The sequence below is a fragment of the Neodiprion lecontei genome, chromosome 7 (assembly GCF_021901455.1).
Source record: "Neodiprion lecontei isolate iyNeoLeco1 chromosome 7, iyNeoLeco1.1, whole genome shotgun sequence".
NCBI lineage: Eukaryota > Metazoa > Arthropoda > Insecta > Hymenoptera > Diprionidae > Neodiprion > Neodiprion lecontei.
This window is the reverse complement of record NC_060266.1, coordinates 21,667,283-21,694,618: the sequence shown is the minus strand read 5'-3', so window position 1 is coordinate 21,694,618 and position 27,336 is coordinate 21,667,283. Positions and strand designations below refer to the sequence as shown.

Sequence of the window (27,336 nt, the reverse complement as noted above, 5' to 3'; positions counted from 1 at the left end):
TTTACACACTGTGTCGAATTTCACGTTGATAAGCTTTATAGTGCCGTTCGGTTCAAAAAAAGTCTTTCGATCCACTTGACTGATGTTAAAAAACTGTAACATGAACACATAGAATTTCATACCAGCAAGTATACGTTCGACACGTAGCATCACTGATAAAAGCTTTCATTTTCACGGAAGTTATTCAAGTTTTTGTCAGCATTTTTCATCGTAAAGCTTCCCGCAGTAGCTGATTGAACAGAACGGAAAAATTTGCAGTATCGCTTCTTCGATAGAGAAAAAATTATCTGTAAGATTTGTTGATTTTGTGCATTGGTTGAAGAATCGCAGCATTTGTACTGTGGCGTGATAACTCATTGTCAGAGAATTAATGGCATCGATTGAATGCAACATATCGATCTTAATTCGTTACTTTCATTCAACTACAGTTTTCAATGTTATAGCACCAGTAAATTTTTATTTGCGACTAGACGTGACTGAACCTCAACTGACATAATTTTTTTTAATTTGCGTTGTCTGCTTTCATTTCTATTTTCCTACTACTATACTAATCAGTTCAAGGTTCGTCGTAGTTTATTCACGAAGAGTCGCATCGTTTTGGTGTGTAACACAGTTTCAGTGCGGGGTCTGATAACAAATAAGATATCACAGTTTTTCGACTCAACTCACATGGAATTAATATTGATGATTAATGAAGGCAAAAGCTTGGTACGACATATTATTTAAGACAAATATATGCATATCTCAGCCATCTGTAGCAAAACTCTCTAACGTTTGAAAACATTTAAATAATTAATACGACAGATCAATAGTTAGAATATGCGAATTCACCCTAATCAGATTTTATTATATCAATACGCTCCGAGTTGTAGAATTCGTCTTCATTTTGACTCCAAAATTTGTCGGAGAAGCATCCCAAACTGTATTGTGTATGACTTGAGCCATGGTCATAATTTCGACAGCAAAATCGAGATGTTCCAGTTGTTTCTACATGCCAAACACATGTTAGTTGTTCCCAAACTGGGATCATGTATTGATCAGAAAAAAATATAATTACGCCATCAAATAGACACTCTATTAATTTGTTTTCTAAAATGTTTTAGCACCGAATCAAAGCCTGTCGGTAACTTGATAGTTGAAAAGGTGACGGACTCGCTAAAGTACCTCGTTCACTTTTATCTCTTCAAACTGAAGAGAAACGAGGAGGAGGAGGTTGCGATGACGCTTCATAGACTCTTGGTCTCATGGTTTACTGGAATAATTACGTACCTCTTGTGTTGACGATAGTCAGTTTAAACTTGCCAGTTACGACCTCATTGGTGAGTAATAAACATACTGAAAGATACTGTCAAAAAGCTCGGATAACTGTTCATTATTTGGCCACAGGCACCGAGGGCGGAATATGCGGTCTCGTCCTCGGTTTCAGTACTTCTCCACTCTCCGACTTCACGAACGAAAAAACCTCAGGGTGAAACTAGAAGGAAGTATCCAAGTGATCCGTGTACAAGATCCAGTACCAAAATCGTGGCTACTGGACTGGGGCATTCTGATGCTGTCCAATTACAGATGTGGACTCGTCCGAGCGGACTCGAATGGTTTGAATAAATAGCCGAGTACCCTCCTTTAAGCATTCTCAACCAGACTGTATAATTATAATTCGTCACAATCGTTGACTGGTACAGATCTCCGTGAAAAGTTCAACACTTCTCATCACACTCAGTTATCATCGGTGGGGCGCAGTCGCTGTGACGTATACCGAAGCTGAAGTTTGGAGCACATTTGTGGCACTTGTAGCAGTACATGTACTTCGGACCAGGACCACAGGTCTTGAGGCTCCCGGTCTGTCGAGGCGCAAGGCTGAACCTCGGCGCTCGTGGTTTTATCACATCCAGGTTCGTCAGGCCTTTCGGCCCTGGACTCCCGTCACATTTGGTCCCGCAGGGTCGAGCTCCGCTGAAAATTTAATCGATTTTATACTCGTTCGTCATTCGACGCGGCGATGATTCCCAATCTTTGGAATCGGGGGATATGATTCCCAGCAATTTACAATGTGAAACAAGGCGACGCCGTCTTGTCTGGTACGCGACATCCCATCACGGGAGGCAGCTGGTATGGTCCTGGAGTGACGCCGGCTGTTCTTGGATTCGTTCTTCCCCTGATTGTGAATATCGGCGAGCGTGGACTGTCAGGGAGCTTGTATGGTCCCGGAGTGCAGGATTTAGCTGATAGAAAAGTGGAACAATGGTGTATTTAGCCCCTGAATACGGCTTTAAAGTTTTGTAAACAGCTTCCAAGCTCACCCGTCGATGACGCTCGGAACCCGAAGGAGAATGCTGGAGGCCTTGGTGGACTTGAGATGTAGTACTTGGGCCCAGGACTGTTGCATGGCATCCCCGAGGACTGCCTGCTCCGGAAGGAGAAGGCGGGATTTCTGAACCTCGTTGCGTCATGATGAGGATATCCGGTCAGCGGCGGAAGGAGGTAACGTGCTGGACCCGGACCTGAGATTAGGTAACATGACCGTCAAAATAATCAGATGTTATCAAATGTGCAATTTGTCTCCGAAATGCGGTTCAGCTACTTATCGTTTGTATCTAATATTGTACAGTGTGGGTTACAATTTGGTATCAATCTGACACCATATATCTGATGTTGTACTTTCGAACAAACCATTAACATTGTTCGACATCCACACTAGTCAAATTCGGAAAATATTAACGTTAATGGGTCACGTCTCGGTAGAATCGCATAACTGTCACACTTGGTGATATTCACCCCAGCTCCAAAAAAGTGATACGCTTCAGAAAAGAGTTCTAAAAATGCAAAAAAAAATATCTAGGTATTGTTTCAGGACCGCAGTGAAAGCTTTCTCAGTTTTTCTGACCAAAATTTATTGTTTAAATATTGTAAAACATCGGCAAAGTTAAGGTAAAACGGGGAAAAAAAGCTGTGAAACTCTATTCCTGAAGTCTGCGAGGTGTTTGAAGAATGTTTGGGGTGAACTTCACCCAGAGTGACATATTATGGTCAACACCGCTATTTCTTACAGTGTGTTTAAAGCTTTATGTATGTACCATAGCATGAATTGCATGAGCAGGTCAGATTTGATCTTTTTTTTTTTATTCGGTGGTGCCGATTTCTTACACATGGTAGTTTGACTTCGAACGACTATTTTTTTTTAACCAAAGTGAGTGTCCTGGTTATTGACCCTATCCCAATTATTGAGGTTTTTTCGTTGTATCTGTTTAATCCTAAGTTCTGGAATTACCAAAAAATAAATTTGTAGTGTCTAACCATGTAGCAATTGGTTTTAGTAATCGAGAAATTCATAATTTCTGACGTCAATTTATAATTTTGTAAAATAAAAGGTTCAATAATTGGGTCTACAACGTGTCAACAACTGGTACACTTTACCTCGTTCGAAGGGGAAAAATCGCGCTGCAATTTCACGCTCTGTGCAAATTGTTATACGATCGTCAGCGAGTGTTTCTCTATCTCGAGGTAACCCAAAGCAAAGTCGTAAATTTTACGAGTGTCTGTTCATCGTAACTTTGAAGGTCTGAAGTAAATTCGAATATACGGGTAAACCAATGTTAACGCGTGCGCACATTTTGTCACATTGAAATAGCTGGTGCATTATAGATGCGGTAGCTCTCATCGTCACTCGCCGACAATTTATTCAAAGGCAATTTTATCGAGTTGAAAGCGCGCGGAAATAGCTGTTCTACCTGTACACGGGAAATTTTTGGCCATAGAAAATCGTTGAATAAGCAACTCGAATTTAGTGCTCGTAAATGGCATGCGTCACTTACCTTTGTTGCTGACGCAGCCACTGGACTTCTTAGGTTGCTTTTTGGATGATTTTGAGTTGTCTTTTTTTGATTTCTTTTCTTTCTCTTCTGGCATTATTGGATGGGAAAATTAATCGTGGTTTCTGTTGATACGTTTAATTTGGATTAACGAAAGTTTTGCTCCTCACTCGAAGCTTCACTCCATAATTTCTGACAATTTTGTTATTTTAACCTAAATTATCCGTAATGTGACACCGATGCACGGAGGTGTGCAAAATTTGGAGCTCGCGTCTCTCTTGCCGATTTATATTCATTTTTTTCGCACATTTTTATGTTTCCTTTTTTCATTGCCAGCTCTGACTCACGACGCGACTTTTATCTCGAACCAGGTTTGAAGCACGTCATAATAACTGACCACTGCTGTCTTATCGATTCGCAGTTTAAGTGAAGAGATTGGAAAAATTATTTATTGCCTACAAAAATTATACACGTCAAAGTGCCTATCGTACTAATTGTCCCGCATTTTATTACTACTTGAGTATCGTTTTTTAGTATATACAACTTACGACTTGAAAGCTTTTAGTTGTAAATTGCGCAACAGGCCTTAGTGTTGAAAATAAAATCTAAATGACAAACACGACTGTAGCTTGCACAATTTTATTGGAGACAAATACATAGACGCGGAACAAAATGCGCATGCATAAATATTAAATATCTTCATAAACACATTCGAAGTTACTCCTCGTCGTATTCGGTGATGGCCGGTGGTGCGCACTCGCTGTGTTTCACTCCGAATGAAAACTTTGGAGGATTTTTCCCACCAGAGTATTGCGGGTAGTACCGAGGTCCGGGTCCACACGCTGTCCCAAATTGATGGTGTCTCGAGGCCAGCGTGTAGGCTGGAAGTCTGCGCTTAACCAGATCGTAATTCTGATTTCCGTAGGCCGCAGGACCCGGACTTGAAACGCAATAGTCCTTTCCATGCCGGCCCGCGCTGCGGGGTCGTCAAACTTAGAGCAATAAAATTAGGGGTGGATCCTGGCCGGAAGCACGGTGGTAAAAAAAATGGGTAGTAGAAATGGAAGCTGTAAAACGCTGCGTTCAATTGGCACACTGAGTTTGAACTTGATACCCAATGAAATGAGGTAAAACATCTGAAAATCCTTTGAAACCACTCGTGACTCTGAAAACTTTTAACTTGGTTTACGACTAAACGACCTTGTGACAAACTTTCCGATGATCTAATCACCGCTTTTCCAGAAAATCGTGATCCATACGTACATTGAAAAAGCTCCCAAGGCGGTTTTGTCCGGGACTTTGGGCCCGAGACAGGACGGAATTAGGTAAATAGGGCCCGGTCCATCCCCGGACATGTGATCGCTGCATCGACTTTTTATCGTGAAGGCCGCTGGTCTCAGACTGTGATTCATGGGCGGACATCTCTCCGGACTGTAGGCCCCGGGTCCTGGGCCGCTACAGCTCGTCACTGTAAAGATATTGTTCGGTAGTTCAGTTGCCGTTAAGGTTTAGTCGAGAGACGAAGGCTAACTTTTGGTGCCATCGCGAAAGCCGAGGGAGTAGGCGGGGGCCTTTTGCACTCCGTAGTTAGTCAGCCCCTCTATTTTGTAACGGGGACCCGGTCCCACAGCGGAAATGTTGGTCTCGACTCGAGTCCTCATCGTGAAAGCAGGGTTGCGATATCTCGATGGATCGTGACCGTTGTAGCCGACAAGACTGGGCAGCAGATAAGCCGGGCCTGGACCCGCTGCGAAACATATTTGAAAGGGAATTGGTATCGTCAGGTTAACAATCGAGCCCCGAATGTAGGTACTCACCCTTCCCCGTGCAGCTGAACTTCGGTTTTTCCTTGACGTCCATGCTTGTTGCTAAAGCGATTAAAAATAAGGCTATTATTAGCAAAATCTGTAAAAAAAAGGTTAAAAAAATATTATCGTCAACATCGTATGCTGGTAGTGAAAAGTGAAGACCACGCGTACAGTCGACTTAACGTTCCTTTTGTCTTCGACGTGCGAGCTCACCGCGTTGGCTTTGGTTCCATCATTTATAATCCACCGCTCCGAACCCTCGGCGGGCCGAGGATCAATAGATTCCCAACTAATCCAATATCGACACTTTTGCGCTCGCCATCTGGCTCCATTCTTTAAGTGTACCACAAATTGGTCACCGATAGGATAATGGAACCGAGAAATATGGTTATTCGGTTTCACACCCAGTGAATTTCTCCCTTCATGAAGTTGAGCGTGGCTTCTTTGTCAGGCTGAATCCATCCAAGACTTATCATTACTTTTTTGCACGCGGAGTTTTTTCGGTATGAAGATGTTCAGTAATGATTCTCACCATACCTCGAGGGATGATTTTTGCATACGTCCTTCGACGGATGACGCGTCGAAACTCTGATGATAGCTAGCAATGAGAAATGTACTATGCGCTACCCGAGACTGTTTATCAGCTATTAAACCAATTCCTATTTACTGTGCTAATGCGAAACATAAAATATTCGTAATCATGCGAAGCGTCGTGCCGAATGGGAAACTGCTCATTGTCAGATATACTTCAACCGCAAAGCAAGACGGACTATCAATCCGTGGAGTCGTTACTGAAAACCATTTTCTATCTCGCCAGTAGAAGCACCCGCGTCAATGTCAGACAGCTACCGAGTCTCTGAACACCCGGAAGGTGACATTGAACTGAAGAAGGTGCGAGACTACTCATCGGGTGAGTATTTTTGACCAAAGAAAATTTTCCTCTACGATTGATCGTTACGTCCAATCCCAGCATATCGAATGTTTGGAAATTCAAATGATTACAGTTAATCATGAGAATGAGTTACGGTGAAGCGTGATGTTCATTCTTTGACAATTTATATCATTCGGAGTTTTGATGTTTCGGATTAATGACATTTGACCAAATGATCAAACCGATATTTGAACATTTGAAAGCTGACCCTTCTTCACTTATCAACAAGTTTAAACACGCTAAACATATCTAGGAGACAAACCCAGCGAGCTGAAGTCAGCCGACGAAGAAGTGGACCTGGAACGCGCCATCGAGTTGACGGGTGAGTTGCTCATCATTGCAAGTTTCTTATGTTCACCGGCTTGAATTTCAATCTTTGATTAGGTTTCGGATGGTACCATATCGGGCTGATCGCGATATGTGGTGGAATCCTGGTCGCCACGGTCTGCGAGACGATGGGGATGAGCTTCGTCCATCCGGCAGCCCAGTGTGACTTGGCCTTGACGACCGTGAAGAAGGGCTATTTATCCGGAGCTATGTTCTTGGGTGAGTTGCCGATGACTGTAATTTGTTTTCCGGTCTGATCAGCTCTTCCCTCAGGAATTGTCGTTAGCGCCAACGCTTGGGGATTCTTTGCTGACACTTTTGGGAGGAAAAAAGTACTCTTGATCTCCACCATCGGTACCTGGGCTTTTAGCTTCATGTCGAGCTTCTCCCCAACCACCAACCTGTTCATAGTCCTCAGATTCCTCACTGGTTTGTTGTAAGCATTCGTTCAAATTCCCGTAATTATCGCTCTTCGAGGTCTCGCAAAGTACGGACAGGCTGCCTGAACCACTCAATGCAATTTCCTTTCAGCTGCAGTAACCAATCGACGGTGTACGCCTACATTACCGAGTTTCTGCCCACCTCAAAACGGGCGAGCATCATCACTTGGACCTGCGGCTTCATGGCAATTGGCTACCTTCTGATCCCCGGTGAGTTTTTTGATGACAGACAAAGCCAAGCGACGGTTTACAAAGTGAAATTCACATCCCGCGGTAGGTCTAGCCTGGTTGTTGATCCCGTTGGAAGTAAACTGGGACCTGGGTTTCGTGGTATACACATCGTGGCGCGTCTACTTGGCAGCCATAGGCTCACTGTCATTCGCAACGGGCTTCCTGTTACCCTTCTTTCCGGAAAGTCCAAAGTTCCTCATGTCGGTTGGCCGGAAACGAGAGGCACTCAATGTTCTCCGACTGGTCTACAACAGGAATTCGGGAAACAGCAACGTCGAGTATCCGGTAAGCTGCCGAAACCATTCACTCTAAAATTCAGATGCAGCGTATCAAACTGCCTACGTGTTTCGCAGGTCAAGAATCTTAAGTTCGACGTTCATGACACTCCCGGCCACGTTACGACAGCTCTGTCGTTTACGCTCCAAGGACTCTTTAAGCTCATGTGGCACCAAACCGCAACGCTTTTTCGGCCGCCGTACGGATGGACCACCCTACTCTTCTGCCTGATTCAATTCGGCATTTGCGTCACGTATGAACTTCCATGAAAATTATACGAATTAAGACTGTGTTCTCTAAATGCTCTTCTACTCAATGACAATCGCTAAGTGATTCACGCTAGCGCAACATCAGCTAAATACTTGTTCTTTTGTTATTGGCTCTGTTCCGTCTTAATCATATGCTTCATAGTGTAATTTTTCATTTCAAAGCTCGATGGGCATGTACATCTGGATACCGAACCTGTTGAACATGATCAAGTCAGGGGCTGGAATCGGGGCGACGATATGCGAGTTAGTGTTGGCCAACCAGGCTAATCTGACCCTGAATTCCGCGTCGGAGTCCGCGGATTGCAGCAGCCTGATCAGGAGTGAGGTCTATACGAGCACGTTGGTCACTGGGGTCTTCTCCGTGGTGGCGTTCGGGACACTCGGAGGGCTGGTCGCGATCCTGAGGAAGAAGACAGTGCTAGGTAGATATAACCGAGTACAGTAAATACTCGTCGCGAATCCGCTGATCGGTTATCGCGACTCACGCAGCGGCCGTAAATGTGTCACGGCCATGCCATACCTTTACAATCACGCTGATAACACACATGCCAACTCTACGGTCAAACTACACTAACATTTACGCGTGCCGCGGTAAACGCGCTATGCCAAACCCGTATAAACTAACATCGATCTAATCGCTTTCTTGATTAGTTTCTGCCCTGTTCTTGAGTGGGATTGCCGGTTTCGGGAACTATTTCGCCACGAATGAGATCACCGTGGCTGTTCTCATATCGGTATCCGTCGCTGTCGCGGGAAGCTGTTCCACGGTATCGAACACCATCGCCGTCGAGGTTTACCCCACCAATCTTAGGTGAGTCGGTGTAATATTGTTTGAATTTAAAAACTTCATCTCGCGTCTCGCAAGGCTCTACAATCATCGTAGTTACAGTTGGGATGGATGAATTCCACTTACGGCGGGGAAATTCTTACCGCCGGAATGACTTTTCCCCGTCATACTTCCGGTGCCTCTTTACCTCTTTCTCCGCGAGTTGAAACACTTCCCATCCCCACATCGGACTTATCTTTCTATAGTTTGTACTGTTTTTTTTTCTCAAAACGAAAGTGGACGTTTCTTAATTCAGCCTTTCACTTCGATCACGAGCCACCTACTGATCAGTTATCAATGTATCGGTCAAATACAGCATTGCGGAAAAATGAACAGAACAGATGAATGATAACGTATCAGTCATTGGAAGCAAGTTGAATTACAAATTTGTGTCGTTGCTGAACGTTTTAACGCTAAACTCGTATCGGTTACCTAATTACTCTAATGTTATAAATTGCTCGACATTTTTGTTCAATCCTGTCTCATCGAGAACTTTTTTACTCATGTTAAGCAGATAAAATATGAGATTGTAGTTATATTTAAAAAAAGTGAACTTAAGCTTGAGGGAAAATGGATGGACTAATGCCTTCGGTCTGATTGTCATTGCGCTAGTTTTTATTATGAACTATCCTCCATAATTGGAAATTGTATGGAAATCACTTGGGAATCGTTAATGATTTCGAAGTGAATGGCCCCTCGTTCCTTTGCGCGGAGGTCTCGTTTTTTACGTGGCAAAAGCTGAATATAAATGTGTCGGTCTCTCAGAGGCCTGTTATAAGTAATTGCCTTCGGAAAGACGCGGGTAGTTTGATAGATTCTTTTCGCAAAAGCGCAATACGAAAAGCGGCTGTCTGAACGACATTAGAAAAATATTCAATTCGAATATCGTGCAGGTTGCTCTTTGATGTCGTTTGGTAGGCTCAAATGAAATGGAAGAGAAAAATTGCGGGCTGTGGCGTCTCTCCTCGAGTAATTTTCGTCAAGCGTTTTTCCCGAGACGGAGGATCCTTTAGAAAAGGAAGGGGTGGTACGAAATTCGTCTTTTCTTTATCACGATCAAGTTGCTTGTGTCATTTTGTTTAACAGAGCAATGGCAGTTTCTTTGGCATTCACTATCGGACGTTTGGGTATCGCTCTTGCTGGAAATACAATTGGCATCCTCATAGAGTCCTACTGTGATTTCACTCTGATTGGATTGGGATGCGTGACCTTGCGTGAGTTTCAATTATTGCAATGTCTGGATGAACATCGGTCGAAAAAATGTCAAGTTTGTGATAAAAAAATTATATTTGTGATTTGATTTGTTCCAGTTTGCAGTCTCCTCTGTATCCTGCTTCCGGAATAGACGGTACAGCACTAAAGACGATCGTTTTTTTTGTTTCTACCTTGAATTTAAATGCATTTTCACAATTTCACGCGGCGTACACCTTTTATCTCGTATTTCAAATCCTGCCTTGTAATCGGTTTACTCACACTGTTAAAAAACGATCCGTAAAATCGTTTTCGATATCACGTTATTCGCACAAACTCAACATCGACATCGACTTTCGGAACATTTATGTGTGCATGTGAATACAGAAATAGGGTCTTTGTAAGCCGGTGGGTATATCGCGTCATTGCAGGAACCAACAAAATCTCTACATTCTACGAAGCTTTCGGGTTGTTCGGGTATTGTTCTATTCGAACTGCGGTAAGCCGATCAGCTCGGCTTAACAACAGAATGCAAAATCCCCTTATAACCGCCATGGCTGCACATTACTGCACGGAAATTTTATCCAGAAATGCTAAGAAACGAATTCCCTCGTCACTCGAGGTCTTTTCGAAGGAATTGGTCGATTTCACAGCGAGCGTTACCGTTTTCCAACGGACATCAATTATTAATCTTACTTTTATGGAAGAGCCAATACTAAGACCGTGGAATATATTTATACCGAAATAAAATTCCCGGTGAAATATCCGTTCATCCAGTCCTTCCCCCGATATGTACTCGTATTTAGAATAAATAAAAAACAAGAAAAAATTGAATCGTAATAGATTTGTAAGGCCAGTTCTGCGTACAGATTCCGTTACCGACATCTTATCGAAATTTTTTGGCCGCTTCACAGCTGAGACACAAACCCTTTTTTTTGAGTGGAGTTTATCCCGACATTGGTCAATTTTATCGATCATCGATATAGTTCGTCGATACCATCGATAAAAAAGGGTTTGTGTCTGAGCTGTGAAGCGGCTAAAAATGTCGATATAATGTCGGTATCGGAATCTGTACGAGGAATCGGCCTTAAACCTGTAATAATAATTGTGCAGGGTCGATTTTTTATTTTGTTCATCTGATATATCGACCTAATCTAATTCGATCATCCGATATTGGCCCGATGTCTAATGTCTAGTTAGACCGAGGGTGTGAGTCAAGGGAGGTGACCGCATCCATCGGGCAATCTCGATTCAATTTCGCACAATAGGGGTAAAACCGTCGGGATTCGTGATCACCCCGCTGGATTTCCGGCGACGTTTGGAGCGCGACGTACAGTTTGGGTAACCCACCCTTGTATTTGGCTTTAATTTCCATACGTTCGGAGAGCACTGCAGCTTTCGGGGGATGGCGATTCGCGCTTGCCGCACCCGACAGGCCGGGGAATGTTATTTTACGAGGGCTTCGTGTTATTAAACTGACTGCCCAAAGGAAATTTAATCATTCCCAATAATGGCCCTCTCCGGTCCCATCTTCCCTCAATTCCCGCTCTTCTCGCTTTATGTATCCAGCTGGACCCATCGCTGATTCTCTCCCGGTGGTCCAACCCTTCCCGTTCCACTTTTCCTTCTTCACCATCATTCTCATTTCTTTCTTTTCGATCTCGTTCCGCTACCGGATTCTTTTTACCTTTTATAAAGCGGCACTCGTGCCCGAACGATCCGCGCCCATAACACTTTCGATAATGTCACGAAATCTCAATTTCACTTCCTACCATCTCGTCATCCTCTCCATCCTTTCTTGGATTCTGTAATCAGCTTAAGATCGGCGGTAATTCTTCATCTTTTCGAAAGTGGCTCACGCAGTTCGATCCCAATTGCATTTCATTAGTTTAAATGAAACTTTTTTTTTCGTCTCTTTCTCATTCAATCGCTTCTTGGCTCTGTGCAGGCCCGCGTAAATGACCGTATCGTTTCATCGCGTTTGTTTTTATTTGCTTATTTATTTTTTTCAATCTGTTCTATAAGCTATGAATACATATCTATGTACGTATACCGTATACCGTCGAAGATAAGAAAAACTAATTTCAACTCGTGTTTTTGTTGCTACTACCGGCGAAGAATTACAGAAGGATCACGGAAGAGTTGAGCGGAAACCGGATATCCTGTCAAGCTCTACCCACATAGATATCCACTCGGACGGACGCTCGGTTCAGCAGCTTGAAGCTTGACCGTTGAAAGCCTTCGTTTGGAACGTGAGCAGATTCCAAAAAAATATATAACCAATGATATTATCACTTAAAAACAGTATTTTTCACAGAATCTCGAATCTCGTTTCAGCTGTTCAGTTAACAACAATTTCACGATATGCATTAATGATGAAAAAATCGTAAAAATCGAAATCGAAAAATAATGACTGATATCGAATTTCAGATCTAAAATCAACATTTTTCATCATTCCAAAGCTACATAATTTGATCCGAATTTCTGTTTTTTTTTTCTCATCACTTTGCAATCACCGACTCAAACTCAACTACGCCTGCAACACAGAGCTGAGATTTTTTGTCGAATGAAATTAAAATTAAGCAAGCATAAGTTCACTACAGACTGCATATGACGCGTGAACATGAAACTTTTTTTTTCACGTTTTTTTTTTTTTTTTTTCCTCTACATTTATGACGCTGATTCTTTTGTAAGTCTATAAAATGGAACTAAAAACGTTCGGAGCTTTGGGAGGGGGGGATTGAAATAGTTTGGATACTCTTCGACGAGGCATAACCTTGTTTCGCGTCGATGAAGATCGGCGTTCTTCGGCGTAGCTCCTTGTAATATATATCGGGAATCGAAACTTTTCAATCTGTACCTGTAACGTAGCAGCCGTGTATAGCCTGGCACGTGCACTCCCTGGATCAGGGGGGGGAGGGGGGGAGGAAAGTGTGCCGGGAATTGAATTCTCCCATACAACCCACCCCCTACACCCTCCGCTTATTCCCTACTCCGGTCGACATTTTCACAGCGTTTCGCGTCGGGTTATTTCGCTTTATCGTCTACCGGGTTTAGAACGGCACTACCTTTTAACCCGGGGTACACCAGGGACTCACCCCCCACCCCACTCTTAGTCCCCGTTTAATTGAGTATAAGATGAGATTGAGCGCGTTCGAGGGCCGATTTCGAGTCAGTTCGTTCGGTTCTCCGATCGGGTTTTCCTAGGTTGCGACCCCGTTTCCGGTTAATCCGACACCCCCCCACCCCCGTCAACCTGCTGAATTTTCCCGTTTCTCTACCAATATTCTTTATTGCCACGGGAGGGGCTGCTTATGGCCATACGGACGGCCGCTTGGCCAACTTATCCAATCAATTGCCCTGATTGGCTGAGAGGAATTGAGGTAAACAATTCGGGAATCGTGAACACGCGGCTTGATCCTTGTTGATATTGATTCCCGCGCTTCTTCGAAGAACCGTTAGGACTTGGGTCCTGAGGATATATTTTACTTCAGCGCACCTAAGGCTAGGCGATTAGTTTCTCCCCCATTCCCTAACTCTATCGATACCTATAATGTATACAGTTCGATATACCTATATATGTATTCACCTTCAGCTGGGAGATTGGATTTTCCTAGTGTTTTATATTATATACCGAACGTTGTTAATGGCACGTGTGCTAGATGCCTTGAGAATAATCATTATCGTACGCATGAAGCGAGGGTTCAGCATGTGGTTCATAATCTGGTGCGTAAAAGTTTGACGGTTTTTTTTTCTTTTTTAATTTTACAACTCTCGTTTTGTTTCGATTGAAAATAAAGCACAATCCAAAAAGGAGATTTTCAAATATACATTTCTTGGTTGAAATATTTTATACTATGATATGATGAATTTTTGTGAGCAGTAAAAAATTTCCAGCTTTTTTTTTTTGTATGAAATTCTTTAAAACATTTTTGTAATAATTTGCCGAAGACGTGATTGAATTCCGTAATATTTTTTGTACAAGCTGCGTGCATTAGTGCCGAACGAGTTACAAGATGAGCTGAATATTTTTTTTTTTACCATCGTTCCAAATCCCCCGAATCACGTTCATTCAATGACTTCGCCCGCGGCGTAAATAAGAGAACGTTCGGTTGTATTGATTATGTAATTTCGGAACCTTTCAGCAACGCGAGCTTTCGCGTGAAAGGCTTTTGTCGCTTCTCTCGCGGGGCTCTTTAGGCGTGTTTATTTTATAACCCCCTTCGCGCCCCTCTCGATACGGGGGAAAAATGAATGGGCATAAAGGCAGGGCGAAAAAGAGCGGACGCGAATTACGTGCGGGTGTCGAAGAAGCGGGGAGAAACCGTCAAAGAAACGATAAGAAAGGGCGGCGTTGCCTCGACGTATTCGCCCTGCCAACTGACCGTGAAATGAGCCGGGACTCCAGGTCGACCGACGTCTGGCTGGGATGTATTTTCCGCTTGACCGCTGCTGCAATATCTGACATCAGCCACGGCCCTCTAATCCGACATTCGAAAATCGGATTACCCGGAGACTCGTCGAGCTGAGCCGTCGACGCGATGCCGGCTTCCGGAAACCAGGAAAGAAAGCTCGATTTTTTCCCTAAGGCCAACGAAAATACGAAAATTCCCCGCCATTCTTTTTCGCGCCCTTTTTGTCTGCGCCCGATTTTCAGTCCGGTCGTTTCTTCCAAACCTCGTTAAAGGTCAGGAAAGGGTCGATTCAACGGTCCTTGCTTTAGCTCAACGAAGACGCGAATTTAACAGCTGGAAATCGCATTACGAATTAAAGGGACTTTGTTTACTGTAGGAATATAATTCTTCGAAAGAAATCAACTGAAATTATGGAAATCTTTTTAAGTCTTGCCGATTTCAATTCGTTGACATTCCATTACTTTCTATCCAAGCAGGAATGATTTCGTTGATATACAGTTTTCAAAGTTATTCACAGTTAGTTCCAATGATTTCTCGTGATTTCCTGTCATTCTATCCAATCTGGAAATCACACAAAATTTTTCTACAACGCTCGGAAATTAATGAAAATTAGATGGAATTGAAGCAGAAATCGATCGAGATCAATGTTAATAAATTGTGTATTAATCTGGAGCGTCCCTCTTTTGCTCTTCAAAGTTCCATTTCCGGTCTCATAATGCAGAATTTGAATTCGTGTCGGCTCGCCAGTGGCCTCAACGGACAATGCTGCACTAATCACGTCACTGCGATGCTATATTTGATTAAACCGCGCCTCGAATCCTAGACGAGCTTTCTTATTTCTTGCCAAAACCGGTTAGTCACTCAACCAAATGATAGAAAATATTACAAACGCAACTAAATTATGTTTCAAATGTTATTGTAAAAAATCATATAAAATCGGAAAATTTGGGATTTTAAATAATTAGCGAAATTCACGATCTAGCTGATATAATATGATTGAATCCAGTCCTATCTAATTATAGTTAATCATACTCGGTCATATTAATTGGTTACGAAGGATCTATTTGGCCATCTAAACATGAAATTCCTATCCGATCGACTAAAAGTTTGAAATTTAATTTACAAAACAATTTTATTCTTTTTGCCCTTCGTTTGAAATATCCCTACTTAGATAAAAATCAGAATCGTTTGAGAAGAACAGCGAATTAAGATTCAAACGGCGCGAGTTGTGAGGCGGATAAAAAAAAAAAAAAAGAGGGAAGGGTCGTTTTCGAGAACTGAAGCTTTCTAAAAAGGCAAAGTTTTATCTGCGAAACGCGGAATTGAAGTTCGGTCATCAAACTTCCGCGCAGCCTGAACTCTCGGGGCTTCGTCCTTTTCCTCCTCGTCGTTTCCTTTTATTTTCTTTTTCTGTTTTCGTTTTTTTTTTTTTTTCTCTCTCTTTCTTCCTCGATAACGGTTTAAGGACGCGTTGAGGAGCCAATTTTTCTCTTCTCCGCGATAAATCCTTCATTGGGTTGCGAATTGGGGGAAGGTTCCCGCCAGAACTTTTTCCCCCCTTCTCGTTCCGGGTCGACGGGCGCTCGATGTCTCGCACAATGTCAAGTGCCCGATTTTTGCACCAGGCGGTGTCCAGGTGCGTTCAAAACACCGATTGGATATCGAGTCTTTGACCCTGTTCGAACTTTTCACTCCCGGAATTCGGCAAACCCTTTAATTCCCTTACCTTTCATCGTATATCCGATTTGACGAAGGGGAAGTTTTCCGTGAAACTGAACGCCGAACGCCGGCCGATAGGCAGCCGAAACTGCATTTGGTATTCTTGGCCTGTTTGATATGCAGCTCCGGTTGCCTATCCGCCGGCGTTCGGCGGAGAGTTTCACGGAAAACTCCCGGCATACTTTATACGCATCGGCGGTAATGCGAATTTACGATAAAACTGTTAGGCCGGAATTTCATCCCTTTTTACCAACCTGGTATCAGCTTAATTCCGGCCCCCTTGATAAACGGATATCAAATTTTTACCAGCTTGTGACTTTCACGGTTCGTTGACGTTTCTATGTGGAAAGTGAAACCAAGACAAGAGACCCTCGAATCAAACTTGAACATTTTATATGCTCGCCTTGTTCAAAGCTCAGCAAAGATCCCGGAATTGAAGAATTTCATAATATGTATTTGTAAACGAGATGACATTGCGATTCTCTTTCCCTCCCTGACTTTCTTAAGTTTCCCGTACCTGAAGATTTTACGGCCTAATAAATTCGTGGTTAGAAACCAGGTTTACGATCTCGAGATCGTGATATGAGAATCTACGCAATTTTTCAGACTTTCAAAGATTTCATATTCACCGTTTTAAAATTCCTCTTTCACCGGATATTTCGAATACAATTCTTGAGTACAATTTTGGACTGAAGTGATAATAATTGGATGATGTTAAGTTTGCCTAAAAAAAAAAAAATAATAAATAAATTAAAAAAATCAGTGCGTCTCAAAAAGTGTCGGAAACATTTCGAATAATTTCGAAGATTTCTTGACTTTTGAACCACTGTGAAAAAATGTTACAATTGCTTTGAAAGGATTGCGTAAGGCGGTAAAAAGCGCAGAAGATTTTGAAGGAGGTTAAAAAGATTCGAGTCATTACGAAAGCTTTCTGAAAATCAGATTTTGGATTCCACAACTTATTTCCAGCTTTCTCAATCGCCATCGCGTATTGAAAAGACTTAAATAAAATCTTGCGATCGCATTGAAAGGGTTTTGCAGGGCAGAAAGTATCCCAACAGTTTTTTAAGTTGGTCGAAAAGGTTCGAGAAACCTGAAAAGCATTCCGAAAATCAGATTTCGCATTTTGCAATCTATTTTCAGCTTTCTCAATCACCGTAGCGTGTTGAAAAGATTCAAATGAAATTTTACAATTACATTGAAAGGATATCTCAGGATTTAAAGTATCCCAGAAGTTTTTCAAAGTACCTACACTGAGAAAAATTTCAGTTGTTGCGGTAAGTAGAAAAATTGAGTAAAACAGGTAAAGTTAAGAAAACTGTTTGAATATCGTTGGAATTACGAAAAACGAAGTACGCCTAACCATTTTACGCTATCGTCGATCCTTTTTTGGTAATTGCAACGCAAAATCAGTTTTTGAGGTTTACTCTGATTTTTTAGTTAAACAAGGCTTTAACGTCAATTTATTCTTGCACAAGCATTAAATTTTCGCAACAGTTGCAAGAAAATATAGTAACAGTGATCGTAATGAAAAAGAATATTACCGGACACTAGACTTTCCGGTAACAGCTATAAAACTAATTTTCATTTCCTACCTCGAACTATATTTTGTCGATTGTGGTAAAAAAATGAAAATGGTTAAGGACCGAGCGGTAACCGGAACTACAAATTTCTCTCAGTGTGTTTAAAAAGATCAGAAAGACCTGAAAAGCTTGCCGAAAATCGGATTTTCGATTTCACGGCCTACTTCCGGCCGGCCTTACGGATCGCCATCAAAGCGCGTGTCCAAATTCGCGAATAGAGTACTAGAAATTCAAATTTGCGCAGTGACCTGGGGCTTCGATGCCGCGGGCAGAAAGGACGAGCGGTGCTCGACGAGTTGTTTGTTCTACGCTGACGCGGGTCCGCGCAACGATGCATACCAAGTGAGCTCTTCTCGTCGAGTTCATTCCGGTCAGGGCCGTGCCAATCCAGTTCGGAGGGGCCCGCGCCTCACGTAATCTGGATAGCGTTTCGCGCCTTCGGAGTCTAGGCTTCGGGCCCCTGGGACCTTGGCGATTGACTGCGTAGGCGGGCTTTGATAATAAGCTGCAATGGCTCTCGCAAGCTCGTCGGAGCCGAATATACAAGCTGTTCGTAATATACGGAACACCGGCGTTCGAGTCGAAGGGAAATCACAAAGCCCAAAATCCAGCGATTAATCCCTTTGCAAAAATTTTTACTCTCAAGTTTCCCGAGGAAGTCATTAAACCTTCCAACTCCCTGCGTGAAATAACCGCGATCAAACGATGGGAATTCTCACAGTTATGCACCGAGAGAGAACTCAGAGTCATTCAAGATCTATTGACTATACACACTGAGAGAAATTTTTATTTCCGGTTACCGCTCAGTCCTTGACTATTTTCATTTTTTACCACAATCGAAAAATATAGTTCCAGGTAGAAAATGAAAATTAGTTTTCTAGTATCCGTTACTATTCTTTCGCATTACGATCACTGTTGCTATATTTTCTTGCAACTGTTGCGAAAATTTAACGCTCGTGCAACGATAAATTGACGTTAAAGCCTTGTTTGACTAAAAAAGTAGAGTAAACCTCAGAAACTGATTTTGCGTTTCAATTACCAAAAAAGTATCGACAATGGCGCAAAATGGTTAGGCGTACCTCGTTTTTCGTAATACCAACAATATTCAAACAGTTTTTTTAACGATGCCTGTTGTACTGAATTTTTCTAGTTACTATACAAACGGAAATTTCAACATGCTGAGAAAATTCTATAAAAATTCATGTGTATTCAGAAAAATCAACAAATTCATTTCACATGACAAGTAAAAACATTCCCTGAAAATTTGCGAACCAATGTTTTGTTTAAAAATTTTATCGACAACTTTTGAGGATTATTATTATTCAAATTTAATTTTCTTATCGTCTTTATTTTGGTTGATTTTTTTTTGCCGATTTCATCTTATCACAAAGTATTCAATTATGTAAACGAGACTCACTTTTGTTCATAGCCAAAACATCCTTAAATACTGGTAGGTTCAAGTATTTTGTAGATAGAAATTCAATACGCTTCCAAAGTATCATTCTAACCGATTAATCGATTCAACATGTTTTTAAGATTGTCTATTCGAACCGAAAACGTATAACTTTATTCTGTTTAAATTTTTCAACATTGAGTTCTGATCGAAATTGGATACTTTCAGGGTAAACCATATTTTCACCATCATAGCGTTAGCAACCATATTTTCACCGGTTCGCTTTTTGTCGATGACGCGTTAAAAAAAGATTGCAGAGTGTTCTTCAGCCCTGTATAATGTACAGAGAATCGCGTGGTTGCACAGGGAAATTACAGGGTTCACCTAATTGAGATCTTCCACGTTTTAACCATGCTAATTACCCAACTTCCATTCGCAGTTCGTGTCGGAAATTTGGTGAGTATACCTAATACGAGTCAACTTGGAAGTTGTATAGATTCGCACGTGGTGAGAGGTGAATTAAACTGCAAAGCGGATTTCTCCCGTGATAAACTTCTCGTTTTGTACTCGCTGAGATAATTGTAGAATCTTGAAAATTTGAAAACTGATGACGTATCGCGTCATCGTTCACATCGCGACCTGAGATACGACAGGTCGGACAGTTTTACTGATCTTCGCTGCTCGTTTGACGGATAGTAAAGAATTATTAAATCGCTACTATATATATATATATATTTCGTACTCGCAGGGCGAATAAAGAAATTTCACAATCTTTTCATAGGATTGGCGATACGTGTAATAACAGATCGATATCGTAAAAAAATAAAGTGCGTGTATTTCCATTTTCATAATTTCATCCACGCGGCGAGCTTTTTTTGCTTTATTGAACTGTGATTTGTAAAATTTCAATGAGAAAAATCGCGACACGTTATTTTTTTTTTTTTTCAGGATCCGAAATCAGATAAATCGAAAGCTCAAAATGGCGTGATTTTGTGCAACTTGCAGTGAAATTCCAGTAAATTAAAGTCAGTTTTTCATTATCAATGTAAATAAAGCAGAAGCACAAAACAAAATCTAATCGAAACGTGATGTAAGATGTCGAAAACTTGATAAACTGTCCCTGCAAGTTTTCAGACTCAAAATTTGCTTCATCTTTTTTTTTTTCTGTTTTATCAAATGTGCCATTTCAAAAGTTGAAGAAACGTACATCCGGACGTGTTTGCAGGTAATAACGAATCAAGGAGTCAATTCAAAGTCCGAAAATTAAAAATCGTAACTTCTTGAGCATCGACTATTGTACAATTATCCATGCAGAGATTTTTTGCTAACAACGCGACGCATCGTCTCTGCCGGTGACGTGTTTTCAAATTTAATTAAGCTCGAACGGGGCTCTTTTGTGCAGGTGCGTCGGCGGATCCGCGAGTTCTCGACGTTCGCCTCTCGTCGCCCTCTCATCGGGCTTTGACGTTACTGCTTCAGGGGTGGAATTGGCCCTGCTGCAGTCTAACAGGCGTCGGGGTTTCCCCGTCTTTATTAGCCTCGAGCCGGGCGAGGATATCGCTAAATCTAATCGGAACTAAGTCGCTGGGGATTTTCCTCTCGTCAGCTGTAACTGTTGGGGATAACAATCTTAGCTCCGAGGAGCCGGAGATACTCGCTTCTCCTCGCTGCATCTCTGGTTTCATTTCACTTTTATATATACACACACACATATATATATGTATATATATATATATAAGGGTGAGGCAAAAAAACTAACCCATCGAATCTATGGTCTTAAAAGGACCTATTTACTGAGAAAAAAATTCTCCCGTTCGGAAAAATTTTCAACTCAATTTTAAAACGTGTCGCTGGCCATTTGAAATTTCCCATTTGAATAAAACACTAAAAAAAAAATTTCATTAAAAATTTTGTAACGATTGAAGCGTGTGAATTAAAAAAAATTTTCGAAGCATATTCTTGCAGGGCATTAAATTCTCTAAAAAAAGATCCTGGAGTTGATTTTTTAGACTTCATATTCGTATACTTACGGCCGCCGTGAAAGAACGGACGAGAAACAAAAAAAAAAAAAAAGCAGTTCAGAAAATAAGGAAAGAGGCCCGAAAATTGTCGAAGAAGCTCTACTTTTTACCAAGTTACTATTTTATATCTACTTTTAATCTAAGAAAAAAAAACAAGTTTCACAAAAAAAAAAAATATTTTTTTTTTCGTTTTTCGTCGGCAAAATAAAATAAAATATTCTTGAAAAAAAAAACAACACAACAATGCTAGTTCTCGGCCCACTTTCGGACTAGGACGAAAAATTACGTTTTGGGTCCTGGTTTCTGTGAAAAACAAATCATCAATTTAAAAACTATCCCTCTTCATGTCTTCTCACAATTTTACGATTTTTGAGCTGGTGCAACCCCTTAAAAATGAAATAAAAACTTCCAAAAATTTGAGGTCGTATTTTGGGCCGAACGGAACTCAAAATAAATTGGACATCAAAATCGGAAGGGGTCAGGCCAATGGCCCGGCGAATTGACATGGAATGCCCTTTACATATATATATATATATATACACAGACCATATACATATACCAACGCAGAGATCAGACTCGGCTTACCGTTCGGCTAACGGAAGCCGCGAAATCCTTCATGGACGTTTCGCCGCTTCCTCGGCTTACCGAAACGCAACTTTACCTCGGCTTACCCAATTGTGTGTGTATGCTTCTGCACACCGGTGGAAAATTTCTACAGTTTTTGTTACCAGACAGTTTTAAACTTATAGGTATATTTAATTTTTAAATCATATAAACGGAAATGTTTACTAGTTCGAGGTACGGAATGAAAATTAATATTCTAGGGTACATTTTATACGTGTTACTATTATTTTCGGTTATGTCTTCGATACAGGACAATATTTTCTTGTAACTATAGCGATAGTTCGATATTCGTCCAGCAGTGGATCATGAAATTTCTTGAACTCCTGCGAATTTCCTGACGGTCAATTGGATTCGTGATAATGTTTGGACACATCTTATCCAGTTACGCGGAGTCTGTTGAAATCTAACAAGATCGTATAATAAAATCTTGTGAAATTTTATATATATATAAAATCCTCGGTGCTCTGTATTGACGTCCGTTAAGTAAACACTTCGATTTTCGATCCCAAGAAACGATTGAGTTTCAACCGAAATTACTAAGATCCCGTCTCGGATTCTCTAAGTTAGTTTCAAGAACCCAAGGATCAAATTTTTTCATACTTACATAAATATGCTTAATCAAGGGGAGAAGAAAATTGTTTCTCAAAGTTCTCCGAATCTGCAGCAGAAAGAGCGGAAAAAATGGAAAGTTTGACCGGTCTGACAATTTTATTAACGCTGACGGAATTCCGTAGCTTAAGTCGTCCGTATCAGCAGCTCGTCGGGTTCAGACTTTACCCTGTAGGCACTGTTTCAGACACGTGTTCGTCGGTATCGCGTAAGCGTCAGTAAAGAATAACGCGAAGCGGTGTAACGCCAGTGAACTGGGCAAATATTTGACCAGGGGAAAATGGAAAGGTTCTCTTTGCGCCAGGAAGTCACAACGGGGAGTTGGGCATGCAGAGGGACGTTGTCAAGTGGGAGAAGAGAAGCTCTACTCAAGAAGTGCGCCCGTTTAGGTTTAAAGGGAAAGGGATCATGTAAGAAGGATCCACACCTATCCTAAATATGACGCCAAAACTCTCTCTCTCTCTCTTAGGAAAAAAAAAGAAAGCTTGCCTGATTATTTTCGACAAGAAGAAGTCGATCCTAAAGTTTGATCAATTTATTTGAGGGGTCGTACGCAGTTAGAAGGTCGAAAAAAGCGATTTATCAAGGATTTTTCATAGACTGAGAGAAAATATAGTTCTAGATAGAAAATGAAAATTAGTTTTCTAGCTGGTACCGAAAAGTCTTCTATCCGTTACTATTCTTTCTCATTACGATCGCTGCTGCTGGATTTTCTTGCAATTGTTTCGAAAATTTAATGCTCGTGCAACGATAAATAGACGTTAAAGCCTTGTTTAACTAAAAAAGTAGAGTAAACCTCACAAACTAATTTTGCGTTGCAATAACCAAAAAAGGATCGACGATAGCGCAAAATGTTTACGCGTACCTCGTTTTTCGTCATTCCAGCAATATTCGAACAGTTTTTTTTAACGATACCTGTGTTACGGAGTTTTTCTAGTTACTGTAACAAACGAAATTCTTCTCAGTAAGAGGAGACATTCTGATTTTTTTTTAGAAAGGCGTTTTACGGTGAGCAAGATATCTCTGGACTCGATCATCGGAAATGAAAGAACAAAAAAGATTTAGTTAATGTTTAGTATTATCTGGTCCTTGATCGAAGGAAAAAGCAGAATATTAATTGTCAACTAAACGGCGGGTTTAAAAAAAAATAAAAATTCGATTTTCCAAAGAAATTGTCGCCTTAATTTCTTTATGAAATGGAAAATATTTACCGGTGAGAGAAAAATTTGAGACTGATCGGTTCAGCCGTTTCCAAGAAATCTTGCTCACTGACTTTGAAAACATAGTTTTAAGAAAAACGCGTTCAGAATCGTTTTTTGAAAAATCCTCACTGCTCATAACGTTTCTTAAAAAGAAACTCTCCGTGTCCATAAGAAGCTCGCTGCATCCCTCAAAAGAATAAAAGCACTGTTTTGAAAGTTTCGTAACTTCGTACCCCAAGTTCCCTGAATTTTTTACGACACACATCAAACTAATTGCTACGATTGTTTAAACAATTTCGTCACTGATTTTTAGTATCGGAGAGTTTCTCTACTAATGGGGATATTATTTGATTTGATTAATTATCCGGACCAAAAAATTCGGATTCATTGATCGGTGACGCGTATTCTGGCTCGATTGGTTTAATTCTTTTTTTTTTTTTTATTTTCACTGAACCGACCGAATTACATGTAAAAACGTATAAATTCGCAGGCAACGAACCTCCTCAAGCCGGCGTCGCGACGCTAAGCGTCCCGTTCCTTCCAATCGGTGAAGATGAGACGCGGAACAGCGGAAGGAAGACGAATTAAGTGAGCCGTTGGCAACCAAGTCACGCGAGCAGGTAACCGAAGAATTTTCTCCACACCTGTCGCACAGTCGAGTTTCTCCCGCGCCCCGAGAAAAACCGCGAATTTTTTTCGCGCATCATCCTCGAGCTCGACGCACTGCAGGGTGAGAAACTTGGAAGGCGAACGTGTGAATTAAGGTCCGAAAAAGGAAAAGGAAAAACGAAAAACGAAAATAGGAAAAAGTGAAGGAAAAAAAAAAAAACCTCAAACCCTTCGTCCAGAGTTGTTCGTTTCTTTTATTCATACACGTCATATGTGTGTGGGTGTGCAGAGTTTGGGATAAACTTATATCCGAAAGTTTCTCCAGCAAGTAGCGCGTAACGCGAAAGAATTGAAACGAAATTTCGCTGCATTTACCAGCCATTGATAAAGCTATTTTTTCACCGAGTTTATTCGAGTTGAATTTTCAAAATTTCCATCCTTAGCGCTGGGTGAAAATTTTGAGAGTATAACTGGGAAAAATAAAAGAAGAGGTCACAGATGTACATATTTTTTAGAATTAAATAATGCGGAGTTAGAAATTCCGTGTTCTCCGTTCTACTTTTACAATCGCAGCGAATCGATCGATGGAATTTTCTCGCAAGCTGGTTTCTTTATATTCGGGCTAATTAGTCAACTATTAATTAGCTGCGATATTGACTGCGTTATGTGCGCACTTTCACAATTATATCAGCGCTGCTCCTTGAAGTCGGCTGTGAGTCAATTAGCCGAACTTTGCACAACTATAACACAGTGCACGGTGCGTGAGAAACGCGATCACGGCGTTGACTCCTGATGTGTTTTGATCGGGGAGCGTGTTAATTAACAAACAACCTTTGACCTCCGTCAAGAAGGTTTTACCCGTAATCAACTGACGTGGGTCGTTCCCGGAGCTTTTAGTCACTCGGCAGGAACTTTTGCCTTTTTTCGTTTCCTTCATTTTCCACTTTCCTAAAATCTGTAAGCCACGACTCGTAACTCATTTTCCAATAGCGATAAGACTGGATAAACCTCGTATATTGCATTGATATTACGTTAGATAACACGTGGGAACCAAAACAGCACTGAAAAATATTTCATTTGTTGTAGTGAGTAGAAAAATTGTGGTAAAAAATAAAAATATTTAAGGACTGAGCGGTAACAGGAACTAAAAACTTCTTTCATTGACGAGCGTAATTTTGCGACAAGTGTTTCCATCGTACTCAGAGCCAGGTGTAATTATTCTCGACATTAATAAATGGACGTTTCGTGTTTCTCAGAGGAAAACACGAGCCCTAGACTTATACGGAATACTCGATGAACAGCGTGGACCCTTGCGAAAGGTCCGATTGATCACGGTGGTCGGTAAAAATTAACACGACGAACAAAAGGAGGACTCAGAAATCGGATTAAAGAGGATGTTTGGCCAAAGACCGACACTATTTGTTAATTGAATTTTTAGGTATTCTTTTATTTAATTACCATAAACGACAACTTGGATGTCGATGCTTCGTTTTAAATCGCTTCGAAATGCTAAAAAAAAAAAAAAAGAAAAATTCAATGAATTCGTTGCATTTCACTCTGAATTGATTTTTCTTATCAAGAAAACTATTTTCAACGTTCGACTGACCTCCTAAAGAAATTAACAAAAAGTATCAATACCAGGTCAAACAATCTTATCGAATGATTCGCAGTGACGGAAGTCAAGGCGATACGTGATCCTTAAATGATACGCGAGAAAGTGAGAGAAAGGCAGGGGTGGAAAAGTTTTGCTGCTCGGTGCAGACGAAGGGACGGGGGAAAAAGGAAAAGGGAACTAGATGAGAATATGGGCGGTGAGAAGAAAACTTGTCCTGTCCTATACAACGAGACTACCGCCGGCTTCTTTCCTAATGAGACGCCGACCATTACTCCAAGTATGTTCGTACTAACAAACACGTACCTACCCTACATGTTTACCGACTCGGTATGTCTTTCCTTTTATTCTTTTTCCCCTTGTTTCGTTCCGTTTTTCCTTTTTCTTCCACCACAGAGAGAGAAAGAGAGAGAGATTCCATCCCCTTTAAATGCTTGATGAGACTCTTCCGCGTTATCGATTCTGAATTTTGGATTTTGGCAGGCTTTGGTTTTCAAAATGTTTAATTATTCTAGTACTAAGAAAAAATAAATAAATAAATAAATAAACGAATAGAAATTTTCAGAGATAATCGAATATTTTAATCCTGAAAAAAAAAAAAAATTACCAAAAAATTACATTCGTATTTGTGTTTCTTGTTTCGACGTTTGCAAATTTGCGTATTTTTTTAATTTACTTTCGGTGGAAAGTATTGCTGCGCGTAGAAGAATTAAGGGAAGAGAAAATAAACATTATTGCGGAAGGATAACTATTGAATACAATTTTAAAAGTTCGCCTTTTTAAATACCATTGTCAGCACTCTGCCGCTTTTAATGTTACAGGCTTGATCATTGAAGAATTTTGTACAGAGTTACATCTTCTACAAAAAAGGTTGTTCGAATATTTTGTGTAAGGTCAATCGTTTAGTTACACCCATAAATACGTTTGGAAATGAAATTTTATACGAAATTGTTGATTTTCAAAATTTGTATATATTCCTGTGTAGAATTAATTACCCGCAAATTTGTCTCTTTCAATTTTTACTTTCCGGTCATTTGTAGTTTAATTACCAAAGAAAACTTAACTATGGAGCTTAGGTTTACAACTTTTTAACATTTCGAGTTAAGGATTTCGCCTCACGGTGATTGTTGTATTAGAATAATGGTAAGAAACGAAAAGTAAAAGAATCTTTTCCTCCTATACTATTAAAATGATGCGAAAGTGCTTGTTAACTGGAATATTTCGAATTCCAAGAGTGACCGTTTAAAATCGTATCGAAGATACACCCTTCCATGAGAATTTATTTTTTTTCTCCTTAAACTCTTAGGACAAGCGTTTCAGATGAGGGGCAAAAAAAAAAAAAAAAAAAAAACGTTCTTTTCAAGCAAAGAAACAACGTTTGTATATCCTAAATTCAAAAAATTCTTTCTCGTTAAACTTTTGAAACATCGAAAATTGCGAA

The 27,336-nt window shown here is 40.9% G+C and overlaps 3 protein-coding genes and 1 long non-coding RNA gene across 10 annotated transcripts; 2 read left to right on the top strand and 2 right to left on the bottom strand.

Annotated features, from left to right (window-relative positions):
* The first annotated feature begins 1,234 nt into the window (after positions 1-1,234).
* Positions 1,235-1,813, top strand: LOC124295613. Its single transcript, XR_006905510.1, has 3 exons — positions 1,235-1,319; positions 1,387-1,595; positions 1,683-1,813. It is a non-coding gene; the product is annotated as an uncharacterized LOC124295613 (long non-coding RNA).
* On the bottom strand, positions 1,623-4,072 carry LOC107218927 (outer dense fiber protein 3-B-like). Its single transcript, XM_015656969.2, has 4 exons — positions 3,813-4,072; positions 2,301-2,501; positions 2,048-2,222; positions 1,623-1,953 (listed from the first exon to the last, which is right to left on the bottom strand). Exons 1-4 carry the CDS (start codon positions 3,904-3,906, stop codon positions 1,698-1,700), a joined length of 726 nt encoding a protein of 241 aa, XP_015512455.1. The 5' UTR covers positions 3,907-4,072; the 3' UTR covers positions 1,623-1,697.
* A 366-nt stretch (positions 4,073-4,438) lies between these two features.
* LOC107218926 (outer dense fiber protein 3-like) lies at positions 4,439-6,078 on the bottom strand. Its single transcript, XM_046746238.1, has 5 exons — positions 5,789-6,078; positions 5,627-5,677; positions 5,341-5,556; positions 5,073-5,277; positions 4,439-4,785 (listed from the first exon to the last, which is right to left on the bottom strand). The coding sequence occupies exons 2-5, from the start codon at positions 5,667-5,669 to the stop codon at positions 4,527-4,529; spliced, it is 723 nt and encodes a 240-aa protein (XP_046602194.1). The 5' UTR covers positions 5,670-5,677; positions 5,789-6,078; the 3' UTR covers positions 4,439-4,526.
* A 144-nt stretch (positions 6,079-6,222) lies between these two features.
* On the top strand, positions 6,223-24,182 carry LOC107218951 (synaptic vesicle glycoprotein 2C). Of its 7 annotated transcripts, none has more exons than XM_046746233.1 (12): positions 6,242-6,527; positions 6,802-6,870; positions 6,933-7,094; positions 7,149-7,311; positions 7,407-7,525; positions 7,593-7,831; positions 7,900-8,075; positions 8,254-8,513; positions 8,743-8,902; positions 10,004-10,131; positions 10,228-10,265; positions 24,165-24,182. In XM_046746233.1, exons 1-11 carry the CDS (start codon positions 6,452-6,454, stop codon positions 10,260-10,262), a joined length of 1,587 nt encoding a protein of 528 aa, XP_046602189.1. In that variant the 5' UTR covers positions 6,242-6,451; the 3' UTR covers positions 10,263-10,265; positions 24,165-24,182. The 7 variants fall into 7 exon arrangements, 6 of the variants coding, with proteins under 6 accessions (XP_046602191.1, XP_046602189.1, XP_046602190.1 ...); XM_046746234.1 differs by lacking the exon at positions 24,165-24,182 and adding an exon at positions 20,621-20,638; XM_046746232.1 differs by lacking the exon at positions 24,165-24,182 and adding an exon at positions 12,235-12,407.
* Positions 24,183-27,336: the final 3,154 nt, after the last annotated feature.